The sequence below is a fragment of the Spironucleus salmonicida genome, chromosome 3, assembly GCF_000497125.1.
Source record: "Spironucleus salmonicida strain ATCC 50377 chromosome 3, whole genome shotgun sequence".
Lineage (NCBI taxonomy): Eukaryota > Fornicata > Diplomonadida > Hexamitidae > Spironucleus > Spironucleus salmonicida.
In genome coordinates, this window is record NC_090598.1 from 466,774 (window position 1) to 480,715 (window position 13,942).

General features: G+C 27.0%; 3 protein-coding genes across 3 annotated transcripts; 1 reads left to right on the forward strand and 2 right to left on the reverse strand. All coding sequences in view use genetic code 6, as the record gives it.

Annotated features, from left to right (window-relative positions):
- Positions 1-309: 309 nt before the first annotated feature.
- On the reverse strand, positions 310-12,939 carry SS50377_22531 (Dynein heavy chain; the record flags this gene model as incomplete). Its single annotated transcript, XM_067906420.1, has 1 exon — positions 310-12,939. The coding sequence occupies one exon, from the start codon at positions 12,937-12,939 to the stop codon at positions 310-312; it is 12,630 nt and encodes a 4,209-aa protein (XP_067765688.1).
- Positions 12,940-13,097: 158 nt separating this feature from the next.
- SS50377_22532 (Helix-turn-helix domain-containing protein) lies at positions 13,098-13,454 on the forward strand (the record flags this gene model as incomplete). Its single annotated transcript, XM_067906421.1, has 1 exon — positions 13,098-13,454. One exon carries the CDS (start codon positions 13,098-13,100, stop codon positions 13,452-13,454), a length of 357 nt encoding a protein of 118 aa, XP_067765689.1.
- Positions 13,455-13,479: 25 nt separating this feature from the next.
- On the reverse strand, positions 13,480-13,872 carry SS50377_22533 (uncharacterized protein; the record flags this gene model as incomplete). Its single annotated transcript, XM_067906422.1, has 1 exon — positions 13,480-13,872. The coding sequence occupies one exon, from the start codon at positions 13,870-13,872 to the stop codon at positions 13,480-13,482; it is 393 nt and encodes a 130-aa protein (XP_067765690.1).
- Positions 13,873-13,942: the final 70 nt, after the last annotated feature.

Here is a 13,942-nt window from a genome sequence, read left to right on the forward strand (position 1 = left end):
CATATATAAAAAGTAGTATATAGAGAATTTATAATTATTAGTGTTATCTGAATAGTTATATAAGTATCAAGCAAATAATTTTTGATTTAAACGTAAATAATAAATCATTTTCTAATCTTATTTGGATTCCAGCATAATTACCACTTTACATGAGTTAGCGTTTTTATTTTATACAAAATCATATAAATCTACTATTTATCTTAGATTTTGATGAATATAAATATAATACCTTTTATTCAGTTAATCATTCATTATGACTAAATAATAAAAAACACGTTAAATTTTCTTAATAACAGCAGATATTTATGTTCACTCTAGAACTCCGCATGCCCCCTGGACTATGAAGTCTTCTGCACCATCAACATTAATATAAAAAGCAATATCTTTTCGGCTAATATTTTAATACACTGGAAGCCCCACGCTTTTATTTTCCAATATCTTATCGTTTTTCTCTATCCTAGCATACACCATGATCTCATTATAACTTTTGTCATCAAATATCTCAAGTTTTCCGCTGAACTTGCAGAACATAAATCTGACACCTAAAACTGAGATGTCAGTTTTCTAAAATCCAAAGATTAATCTGTCGCCAGAGGCGAAATTTTTCATACTTCTAAATGTTTTAAGCGTGTTTTGATGAGGAATTTGACTCGAAAATTATATTTCAAATGGTGATATATTAATTGATTAAACTAGATTTTTGTTTTTAATAATGACATTTTAATTGGATTTTCCTTACCTCAAAATAATATTTTCTGCAATGTTTAACGCATCAGAAACTAGTTCCTGACCTGCAAATTCCTCTGCAGATGGCAATAAAAGTGTACCACTAATATGAGAATCATGAAAATCAAATCCGATAGAATTAATTTTCTGTTCTGTTTAGACTTTTACACATACAAAATTTCTGATAATATGCGTTAGAATTAACTTATCTTCTGGTGTTTCTGCTCGATTCAAATAACAAGTATATAAAATCAAATTTTATAATAGAGAAAAATCTATATCAAGCTAAAGATTTTAATTCTTTAAGATAATAACAATTTGACTTAACTCGAAAACACCAAACCCGTAGTCTTTTCGTAGACCAATCGGGGCGTAATTTTGACGTAAAACGATGGATGAATGAGCTGCTGCAATTGTTTAAATAAGCAATGACGACTAATCCAGTTCTTTTGTTAAAAACTGGATAGTTTCCTTGTATGTCAAGTCAAAATTCTACTTACTCTCTACACGAAATACAAAACAATTGTTTATAATATATTAGGATAAATTTTTATTTTGAGCTGTAAAAATAGAATTTTAAGACTTTGAAGAACATGCTTTCTGAAACTTCTACTATTCAGACTATGATGCTAGGTGGAAATTTTATATTATAACTGGTTATTGAATCTGCTTTATATATTCTAAATTACAATTTTAATTGCCAAACTATAACTTTTCAACTGTTTCGGAAAAACTAAGTGGAATAGCGGTTTCAGGGTTAATCTATCCCTCAGATACTAGCAAAAATGTATTATTTTAGTATCTATAAATCAATTTTTCTAATGAAAACTCATTTACTGGTATTTTAAATTATAACAAGTTGCTTATTATTGTACTAACCTTGTCTAGCAATTAAATTGATTTGTTATCTTTCATAGTTAAAAATTCCTAGACTATTACATTTTCATGAGTTTATTAAGTTAATATGTCACATTTTGATAGCCCAAAAATATCTGAATATTCACTTTCTTAAATAACGAAACCCAGAAATGCAATGGAAAATGCTAATTTTTCTTTATTTGAAAGACTACAAATAGCAGTTTTGTACAAAATTTCTGTAAATTTTCGAGTGAATTAAGAGAGAATATCAGATTCTACTACAGGAGTTGTAAAAACGGATTTTGCTTCGTCAATTATAGCATAAAATGTTTGTTTTTAGATTTTGAATATGCTGAAAAATTCACTAAAATATTCAAACAGCTTAAAAATTTCAGAAATAAATTTAGCAGTTTTGAGGTAGATGTTGAGCAACATTTTAGATGTTTTAAGGAGTGCATCTGACTCATTTTTTTAATTCTCAATTTCACAAAATTCTGCTTTTGTTTATTTTAGGATGTTTAAGATAGATGAATTTTCCAAAAGTTCGCTTGATGATGAATTAGAAATTGTAGAAAGAAGCTTTAATTCTAAAATTAAAAGTTGTGATGCAAGCGTATTTTAGGTTAAAATGTTATTTTTAATATTAATTCTAAGTTAAGGCTAGTCAAATGACATTATAAGATCTTTTTGGTGTTAAATATTTGATAGAAGTGTTTCTTAGAAGTTTAGAATATGACATTTTTGGATTGTATTTACTGGGAAGGTTTCTATATTATTTACAACAAAAATAACTTTGAAGTTATTGTTAATTTCAATTTATTTGTCTATTAGTGTTATTGTTTCGATTTTTAAATTCTTTGACGAGTTGTTAAACTTTATTTAGTAATTAATAAGTTGGTTAAATAGAGCATCGTATTATACTATATCTTCAATTATTAGTATTTTACCAAATCTTAAGGCACGTTCGACTTAAATAAGATAATCTGTAGATTACTAGGAGGTAATAGTAGCTTCTAAGTTAAATACGATATTTAGTTTCAGAGAAATATCAGCGACGCTAAATAAATTATATACAATTATTGAAGATATAAATTGATTGATTTAATTTGGCTAAGTATTTAATGCTAAAATAGAAGCTATGTTAAATTTAGACACCATATCATTATTAAATGAACATTTTTCAATTATTTGATCAAGATTATCTTTATTTGTACATATATTCTCATATATTTCAAATTAATTCGTAAATTTAATGTTAGTTTATTCTAACCAAATTTTAATCTCTCTAATAGCTAGGGTTTTAATCTCTTCTTCCACTTGTACCAAATAAACAATACCAAAAGATAGTATTAGTATATTACCAACATTATTTGTTAATTACTATTGTAAAAAGTTAGATTATGACTTCCATCTTTCTTTTTCGCTATCAAATTAAGAAACCAAGTCTATGGCTTTATTATATTTTTTTACTGTATCCTCTTTTGTGATTTCTAAGCTACTTAAATTTTGAAGCAAAGTTTTATAATCTTCTTCATATTGTTTTTAGTCTAGTTGTAGTTTCTCTACGTCTTTTTCATACAAAAGTAATTCTTATTATATAACATCAGCTTCTTTTTCAATTTTCTGAATTTCCAAAAGTAACGGCTTGAATGAGATAGCTATCTATAAAAAGTTATAAACTGATACAACCCATGAATACATTGGACCTGCAGCTCTGGAAGATCTAGTTACAATCTCAACAGATATAACAGGATTATTTAAATAATTATCTCTAAGTTTTCTAATAAGCTTATCCGTTAAAACGTGTTATAGAGGATCATATTTTAACAATTTTTGCATAAAATCATCTTTTTTCATTAAAATTCTAATATTATTCCAGGATAGATCTTCTTAGTCCGCCTTTTCACTAATGATTAGTATAACAGCTTCCATGGCTAATCGAATAGTAATACTGGGTTTAGCTAGAGATTTAAGCTCGTCTAACTACGGTTTATTGATTCCTTTAATATGAGCTTTTGCTTTTTCTAACGCTGGTTATACGTCTTCTAATTCTTATTTTATAGGCTCTTTTTTCAATTCAATCTCAGACTATTTTTATGAAATTTTGTCTAAAATCACATTTAAATCTTTCTATCTATTAGTAACATTCGCTTATTTCTCAATAGTCAGTTACAGTTTTTTGTCTGCTAGTTTCTTCTTTAGCAAAATCTCATTCTACTACTCTTGTAATTAAATTTTAAGTTAATTGATTTAATTTTATGTTTCTTCTAAAATCTTTAAACCTGCATTAGTATGATTTTGTTTTTCTTATAATTTAGTTTCAAATTATGTTAACTTCATACAAAATAAATTAATAACTTGTAAAAATTAGCGAGGTGATATATAAAATTTAATATTACTTTTAATAAATAGCTATGACAATCTAATATGCAAGAGAGAAAGAATAAATGGAACTTTTTAATGTAATGTAAGTTTAATTATAATTTTAGGAATGTTATCAATAACGGATATTTATGCTTTAATTATATCGTAGCCCAATTTTTATTTCAATAAGAACTAAGAAACTTCAATATAACTATTAATACTCCAATCATCATCAAATAAAATTGTACATCTATTCAAAATTGCAGGGGACATTGATTAGAGATTAGATGTATAGCTGAAAATAAAGTGCAAGTTTATTTTAACACGATTTATTATATCTTAGATTATATTATCATCTGTTTTTATTGTATGTTAGCTTTGTTTTAAATATTATTCATGACCGAGCCCAATAAGGTGGGATAAACTTTCCCCTGAAAAAAGGCCATAAAAATCTCCAGAAGCTAAAATTGAGTTAGTTAGTTCCAAAAATGACAAAGATAAATTATTACTTTAGCTAAGGTAAAATACAATTTTCTGATTATAAATACCAGATTTTATAATTAAATCTTTCAAAACCTCTTCAAAATCATTTTATGAAAATTGTGAATGTGATTGCATTGTTATAACTTCCATATTAAGATTCCAAGCAACAAATTTACATGTTTCCTATTTACCATATCCAGATTTAGATGCTATTATCAAATGACCTAATGGCTATCTAAGAACTCTATCGATTTTAAGGACTAAATTAAGATGCTAATCAGTTAAATAAATAGCCTTTAAATATGGATTTCGTAATTTAGATTCTTAATAGTATACTTTATATTGTTTTTAAATTTGCTAATAAAGAGTGGAAATAGAGTATTCCTATAACTTTCCTTAGTCAAAGTATGTATATAACTAGTTAAAGATTTCTTCTGATTACTCTGGGAAACTAGAAGAAATTATATTTTACAATTATTACTAAATTACAAGTTTATCTTATAGTTTAACTATTTTGTCACTAAATACTCTACATCCTTCAAAATATAATATCCCTATTAACCTAGAAATTGAAATAATACTTGGAATATATAAGGATTTAATACCTATAAACCATCTTGTAAGATCTCTAGGTGAATAAATATAATGTGAATGTAAATCTTTAGTATAGTTATCTTTAATATAATTATAAAACTATACCATGATATTAGAAAAAATTACCTATATTTAAACTAAGCTACTATCAGTAAACAGTTAGCTTAAATATGTTTAATAAATTGTATGCAAACTTTCAGTTTGAGGATAATCACAATATATAATTGTTGTCTTAGATAGAAATCTCTAGTCTAAAATGTATCTATTAGCATCTTATGGTGGATTACATGAAGATACAAAAGTTATATTTTACAATTGATAATATTAAGAATTATAATAAAATCTATTATACTCAATAAGTAATCTTAGTAATTCGATAACTTTCTAGCAGTTGTATTAGTCCTATGATGGTAAATTTAGCTCATCTATTATAAATATAAGCTTTTTATTTGGATTTTTAGGTAATAAGAGCCAGTAGTTTTATTTTTCTATAATTTAACACTAGGAAATTATCTTCTAAATTAACATACTTGGTGTACTAGTTTAACTAAAACTTAAAGCAAACGATTGAACTAATGCTAGTGAACGGATTGCATGCTCTAATAACATAGATTTCCCCGAGCCTGCAGGACCACAGAATATTATAAATCTATTTGTGTAAATTAAAGAGTTAATATAATGTAAATAAGTTTAAGTATCGATTGTTGAAATAATTTGTTATTCTTATTATTTTAGAATAAGTTTAGTTTTGTACAGATTGTTAGAAATCCAATGTTCTTAACCAATTACAGGGTATAAATAATATGATTTAGGTAAATTTTAGCTAAACTCAAAATACTATTATAATTTTTAACAAATATATTATTTCTACTCAAACTAGGTTGAAAAAGCTACCATGATAGACCAAACAAATTTCTCCATAACAAAATTGCTTATAATCAACATTTAATCCTCTAGTTAGTTTTTATTTTAGTAGTGATCATTCAAATCATTAAAAATAGATTCCATAAGAGCAAAAAATGTTTATAACTATGATTAAAACTATAAATCCATTATTAAAAACTATTATTTAGCAGATTATTCAATAAAATTCTATAACAAATTTAATTTTTATTAATAATGATTTGCTAACTTTAAAAAAACATCTATCGTAATGTTTAGAAGTCTTTAGTTTTATGTTTTAACTTATTAGTATTATTTATTAGTATTTTAAATAAAATTAACGAATTAATCGTGAGAATTAGGGCTAGCTGAATACCATATTATTGCACATCTACTAATACTAGCTGGAGTAATATTTGCTAAGTCATTGCTTTCAAAAATATGATGAACATAATTTGGTATATTTATTACCTCCCCATTGGGTAATGTTAAACTCTTATTATCATCTAAAACGGAGTTTAACGACTCTATCCAATCTGAGGATAAATACGTATCAAAATAAATAAAGTGATGCTTTGGACATTAAGAATTATAGTTTTCATCTATAGCTTATCTTATTATTTTTGTATATATTCCATCAGTCCACTCCATAGTATATTCATGTAAATACCCAAATATTTAGTCATTTGATTCAAATTATTTTACATTAATCGAGTAAACTTAAGTGTATACTCCTTATTATTAATATTATTCAGATAGTATAATATTAAATGCTTTAATATAACAATTAAATGACGCTGTTTTTCCTGTAGCTGTTTTCCCTATAAGCATTACTCCAGAGCTAAATTATTATGCTTACTACAAATGACTAGTTTTAAGCAATATATCTTAACCATAAAGATTAAGAGTGTTCATTGAGCTTTTAATAGCTTCATTAAATTTATTGTCAATTATTGGAGAATCTTATATTTTGAATATTTTCGATATGATATTTTTGAAAGGAATAATATCATTTTACACTAACTTTGGCTCAATAATTGAAAATGCAGCGCATAATATACATAATGTCTCTTATGCTTAATATTTATTGAATAAAATTTTTCCTGCCAACAATATTAAAGATTTAATTGCTCTTAATCCCCAGTCATAATGTATTTAGCATGATAAATCTTCTAAACATAACTCAAAGATCTCAATAATTTAATAACTTAGTTTTTAAGCTTCTTTGAATCCCAATGAACTAAGTAAAACACTAGATATTATTTAAATATCAGGTTAATCCATTATAATATTATTCATCAGACATTTTAAATTTTCAGGTAATGTATTTCTTCCTATATAATTTGGATTCATAGTGACAAAAATAGAGGAATTAGAATTCAGAATTATATTAGATCCATTAATAGTAATATTTTTCTAGTTTGAACGCTACGCGGTAATAATAAATTCTATATACCCGGCAACTGCAGACAATACATTACTCTCTAACCTATTAAACTCATCAAAACAAAGTATATAACCGCTACCACAAATACCACATAATATACGACAAATAGCTTAAATTGAAAAACTTGAACTAGTATTAAATACTATATATGGTTACCCCAATTGAACTGCAAGTTATTTGACAGTTTCAGTTTTACCAGAACCTGCTTTACCTATTGGAGCACATCCAATTTTTTGGGACATAGCAAATGATCCGATATAGTAGGCATATGATGTAAGTTATGTCTAAATTATTCGCTGACTTGAACCATGATAAGTAAAACCATACAATTTTATGGAATAACCAACTTAAACATATACACTTAAATAATTCTCGTTAAATTCTAATTTCTATAATTAAAATGGAGATTTAATATCATTATAATGCATTACATGTTTGAGTGTTAAAAGTTGCGTGAATTTATCATTTAATAAATCTTAGCCGGCCGATAGTAATTGTATGTGGTATTCTAATTCTGATATTACTATTTGCTTAATAAATGGTTTTGAGAAAGTATTATGCTATGATAGTATTTATTATATTTATAATAGTTTGTCTTTTAATTATTTGTTGGTGAAAATATTATTTGACTAAGTAGAAATAAAGCCAGTGAAAACCGAAAATGCTAAGCAAATAATTTATATGGGACTGTCTTAAATAATATTTATTAAATCATCTTTTTTAATATCGTTGAGTAGCAAAATTGATAATTTTTATAAAGAAATAAACAAATTATATTTTAACGTTTATTAAACAGTTTTATCTAATATTGAAATTATATAATGCAAGACTAAGCTATCTGAATTTTAATTATTTATTGTAGATTGTTTAACAAACGTTTCAACAATCTCTCCTTCTCTACTTTGGAAATTAACTACCATTTGAGCCTCATTAATTTCAATAGCACTGATTCCTTAGTAAATTTTATTCCAATGTTTATTCATATTAATATAATTTCCATTTTATGTCTATGTAATCATATCTATTAAATCTTAATCGGATATAAAAAATAATTGAGGGGTAATATAACGCTATTTTTCCAAAAATATGTTGAGAGATTATAAAATATTTTCAAATTACTGATTGATATGCTTGAGATTACTATGTAATTAATCTGAATCTAATATATGTAGTATATTTTTCTCGTTATTATGCTCTAACAAAATTTATAAAAATAAATCTTATGCACTAATAAAATTATCAATTGAAACATATTAACTTAAAATACTTAAATTATTACCTATGATTGATCTAAGATATACAAAATGTTTTTACGAACTTTGCCAAATTTATGATATTTCTTATAATCGCTCTATAACACCTATCCAATACAATATAATAGTTTAAAAATCATTGAAATAAGGATTCGATGTTAAGCCTTGAATAGTAGCCAGATCTTATTCAATCTTTACATGTAATTCATTCCAATTTAATATAAGACTAATATCATCCTTTGTGGAAAATTTAAAGTTAGTGTTTTCCCAAGATTCTTAAATTTCTTGTATAAACTTTTTAACAAAATACTATCCATGAGCTTTAGTTAATATTTACTCCAACACTAGTTCACCCTATTTATCTGCATTCATTATATGCGTAATAAATTATGAACAATTTAATTTCTTGGTTTTAATGTTGAGATTTTTCAATAATTCTTACCATAAATTCTCTGTCATCAGATTCTTTTCGAATAAAGGCTCTACTAATGTAAGGACTTTGATTATTGTATCGATATTCTAATATACTAATTTATATATATTAAGATCTGGACTAAGCTTATTAACGTCAGTTCTAAAGTTATCTATAATAGTAAACAAGATACTATTGTCAACATCAGTCAATTATTTTTTCTCTAATTTATAAATCTCAGAGTAAATCTAACTACATAATGGGAAAATTTAATTTATATAATTAAAAGATTCTTTAAAGATCTATTAGAGTTATACTTCTTCGTTCTCAAGTTTTTTATACATCACCTGATCTGTTTTATGAACAGCTTTTAGTTATGGCATTAATCTTGTAATCTTGTCAATAAATGACTTAGTTTAATTATTTATGTCAATTGCATCTTTTGTTACTGATACAAAAGAAAAAATGTTATTAAGCTAGTCAAATATAATCAGCTTTTACCATTTATTACTAAGATTATAAACCTCCAGAGAAATAATTTTGGCATGACCAAAAATATGGTTTTTAACACCAGATATACCATTTGATGACTCTAAAACTTTATTAAATTAATTTTTTATCTACTTTAGCAATGCATACTGCTATAAAAGATCTGTTATTTTATCTTTAATATCAATACTTGTCAAATTTTCAAATAATTGTTCATAAAACTCTCCGGATTCCTAAATTATCTAAATAACAGAATCTGCTTTTTCTCCATTTATGAAAAGTCTCTGCACTTGTTCATTAAAAGCAGTCCCTGCTAGCAAATTCTTTATATAATTCTCATCATATTGGCTTAGTTCTGAAAGTGAGCTTTTTACAGATAATAAATGTGCTTTTAGTGTATCCTAAATACCATTAATAATTAAGTTTTATATAGTTTGGCTAAAACTGCTAATGGAATTCTAAATATTTTCAGAAAACGACTTGTCAAATTAAATAGAAATTATACCAAAATTTGAATTTAAGTGCCCACTAATGTTTAAATTTTTACTTTAAGCTAACGCGATATACAATTCTAGTAATATCTTTTAATCATTATTGCAGTGTTATATTAATTAATTTTAAATGTTATTATCGAGTAAAATACTTGAATTTCGCTCTGAAAGCAAAAATTCTTGTAATTTTTTAACCAAATTTACTGCTTTTTTCTAGAAAACTTAGATAATTTCACATATTTTAGCCGAAATTTCAGTCTGAGAACATTGATTTTTAAGAAAATATTCATACAAAGTTATATTTTATAAATCACATTGTATATTTGATTAAACAACTAAATTTAAAGCAGAAAATGTCAAGTTCTGTACTAGGTTTAGTAAACTAGCTAAAAGATTCTATTCAGTTGGACAAATCTGAATTTCGCCTGAAATAACACAAATTCTAGCAACAAATTCTTATTAAACACTATTGACTAACGTATCTACTTATTTTTTGCTATATTTTTACAATATCGGTAGAAATTCCTAAAAATACTTTAATTCGACTTCAAAAATTTCATTATTTTCGTCTTCCATTTAATAGAATTTAATTAAGTAGCAGAAACTAAAATAAAGCCTTATCATTAGAAACTCCTAAAAAGTCTAATTAAGAAATTTGATTGATTGATCCTGGTTCTTCTAAAAAATTTAACAGACTAAGTCAGTTGATTAGTCATAAATACTTTAAATTTTGCTGCTTTCACATGAAAAAAGCTATAAAACATGTTAATCTAGTAACTTAATATGTGACTGCATGGAAGAAAAACTATGCTAAAAATACTAGATATGTGCTTATAAACTCTGCAACTTGGCAATAATTTTGCTTGATACAATACTAAAATTAACTAAATTACCATCTAAAATAAAATTGCAGGTGTCCACTTGATTAAAATCTAGAAAAATTTTGTGGAAGGGTAGGAATGTTGTTGATTATGTGATTTCCGTATAATACAAAATTTAAATTTCATTTCCATTTGCTACTCCACCATATGGAACTAATAAAAGCAACTTGAAAATCTAATTCACGATATCTAGAAGGGGAGAGAGGAACTCAATTTTACCTTTAAAAGTTAGCTTTTATAATTAAAAGTCTGCAATTTACTGTTTTAGCTAACTGTACAAAACATTAAAATTATTAATTAAACTTGATGTTTTGGTTACTTAAAAGTATATTTCCTATATAATTTTGACGCTAAAAGGTAAGTTAAAATCGCTTAATTAACCAGTTATAAGACCTTTAACAATATTATGCTTCATAAATATACAGCATTCAAAGTATTCTTATACTATTTTACAATTTGCAAATATAATTTGGCTTTTAAGTCCTTTTTAATAAATATTCTAGTCTAGCACAAAGTCTTTTAACTAACCAGTAAAAAATAGTTTAAATGCTCGTTCTGCGCTACAATAATGACTATTCATAAGCATTACATACTCCATTAATTGAGTGTCGTTTGTTTATTCTTTAACAAGTTTTTATAGCAAATTCATACGGTCTTGAGACGTAATACAAAATTATAGAAAATCAATTATTCTGGCTTTGAACATGCCATTAAATGCAAGTAACTTATCTGGTTTTTTATAATATTTTAATAGTTAAATTAGTTCATTTGAATTATTCTAATGCTCAATATACGTTGTTGTTATATCAACTTCAACACGACCTCTAAAAAGACTAATTTTTTTTGCTATTTCTCCCATTTTTTACTTGAAAATTAATTATAAATCGGGTCTTCGAATTGTCAGATTCTAGAGTTTCACAAGTTTTTAATAGTTAGAAATCAAGTCTATTTCATTTGTTTGAAGTCTCTATATCACTTATTTATCAAAATTTTAAAGCACTGTTATAACATTTTTTTATTAAAAAAATTGATTTACAACAATATTTTTCTATGAGATGAGCTGACATGAACATCCAGCGATTTCTAAAAACTGGGTTTTAACTATTTCAAATTAGCTGATTAATTATTCAAACTCTGAGATTTAAATATCGTTTTCAGCAGCTGCTTATAGTAGCAATTTTGCTGCGTCAAAATCACCAAAAACTTTCTAAATTGCTTATCCTGCACTATTTATGGCAAGCAAATTTTCACAAACATGAATCTGATTTAAAATAGGCTTTTCAGTCTTTTAAATCGAAAAATCTTCAAAAAATTAATATACTAAATTCATATAAAATGCTATAAAAATTTAGTGCTAAAGTTTATGTGGGAAATTTAATTATTAAAGAATCTTAAAAAGTTCTTATGCATGCTTATTTTAAATTGCAAATACTACATTTTCAAAGAGCTAAAAATTGTAAATCTCCATCATAAGAATTTCTTGGGCAGTAACTTGAGTTTTCTGAACTTTTGAGTTCAATACAATTGATTTAAGTAGTGCCTTACCATTTTTAAAAACTGTTCCAGCACGTTACCAACTTTAACATAAACTAGATAACTACTAGGTATAAATATGAATCGCCCCTTTTGAAAATTATATTAAATTTTAATTTTCGACACATATTATACCAATATCAATATTCTATAATTTACTAATCTTAAATTTATAGTCATCAAGATTTTCGAAAGTCAAATCATCGAAAAATGGAGTTAAAAAATTACTATTCTGGAGGTCTTAAGATGCTTTATTTAAAAGCTAAAAATGTGGGGAAACTTATGAAATTTACTTCAAAATTAATGCCAAATTCTATAGTTTTGTAGGCAAAACAAAGTAACAATCGGAGTGGACGAGTGCAAAATCAAGAGATTTTTAGAGCGAAAATTCGAATGGCTATTGGCAGAAAAAGAGTGGCGAGCTGGTTGAAGAATTTATATATACATCAAAAATCGAAGAAGCTAAAATAGTTGCAATATGATGCTCTGGTAGATATGGAGATAAAGCCGTGGTAATTTTGTCCATTTGTGGAAGGGATAGCAATTTAGCATAAATTAAGATATAATAAGTATGTATAAAAATAATTCTATTTTTAACATTTAAAAGCAAAAATATTTTAAAATCATTATTATATGTAATTATATACAAATCTACTTTTTTTAATTTACATTCCTTAAATTGAAATGCCCCCTCATAAAGCCCAAACACTTGACGCCGATTTAAGCAAATTCTAGGACTCCAGAACTGTAAGAGTAGGCTAGAAATCATTCCCAAAGAACAACAACGCTCAGAAGTAGCCTGCTGCTGGTCTTATCGTAGATACGACTGATGACATGGTTTTCGGTACTAAGATCAAGGACAATAAGCTTGGCCAGAACTTTGCCCGCGTTCGTGGCGAGGCTGGGATTTCCAGGAAGGATCTGGCACTCAAAATCGCGTCGAACGAGAAAATCATCGCAAACTGGGAAAACGGCAGCTCCGATATCCCCAAGGCCATGATCTCCAGGCTCGAGGCGATTGTCGGAAAGTTCACCCAGTGAGATAGTCTGCTGAAATTTTAATTTTTCACTCCTTTTTTTGAATTGCCTGTCCGAGCCGCTTCTCGATGAACTTCTCGGAGAAACCGCCAAAGTCGGGCCGCCGCCAGTGCTCGGCAGCGATGCCCTGGCAGTGGTGGTTTTAGACGGTCTGGACCTGGAACTCACGCCGCGCGTGTTTGCGCAGCTTCTGCAGCTTCGACTGCAGCTACGTCCGCGAGAACGCCGGAAAGTACCTTTTTAGCTTCGTGCCGGTTGCGTTTTTGATGCCAATCAGCGCCACTGCGAGCTCGAAGCGGACCAGTTCTCCGGGGCTCAGCAGCTGCTGCTGCAAGAGCGTGGGGAAGGCGTTGGAGGCAGCAGCTTTGGGGGACGTCGGATTGGAGTTGTAAGCCGGAAACTTAAATGCGAATTGTGCCATTTTTGAAAAAATGGGTTCGCAGGAGCGGATGATTAGTGGGTAGAATTTAGCTTATTTGCAAAGTGAACTG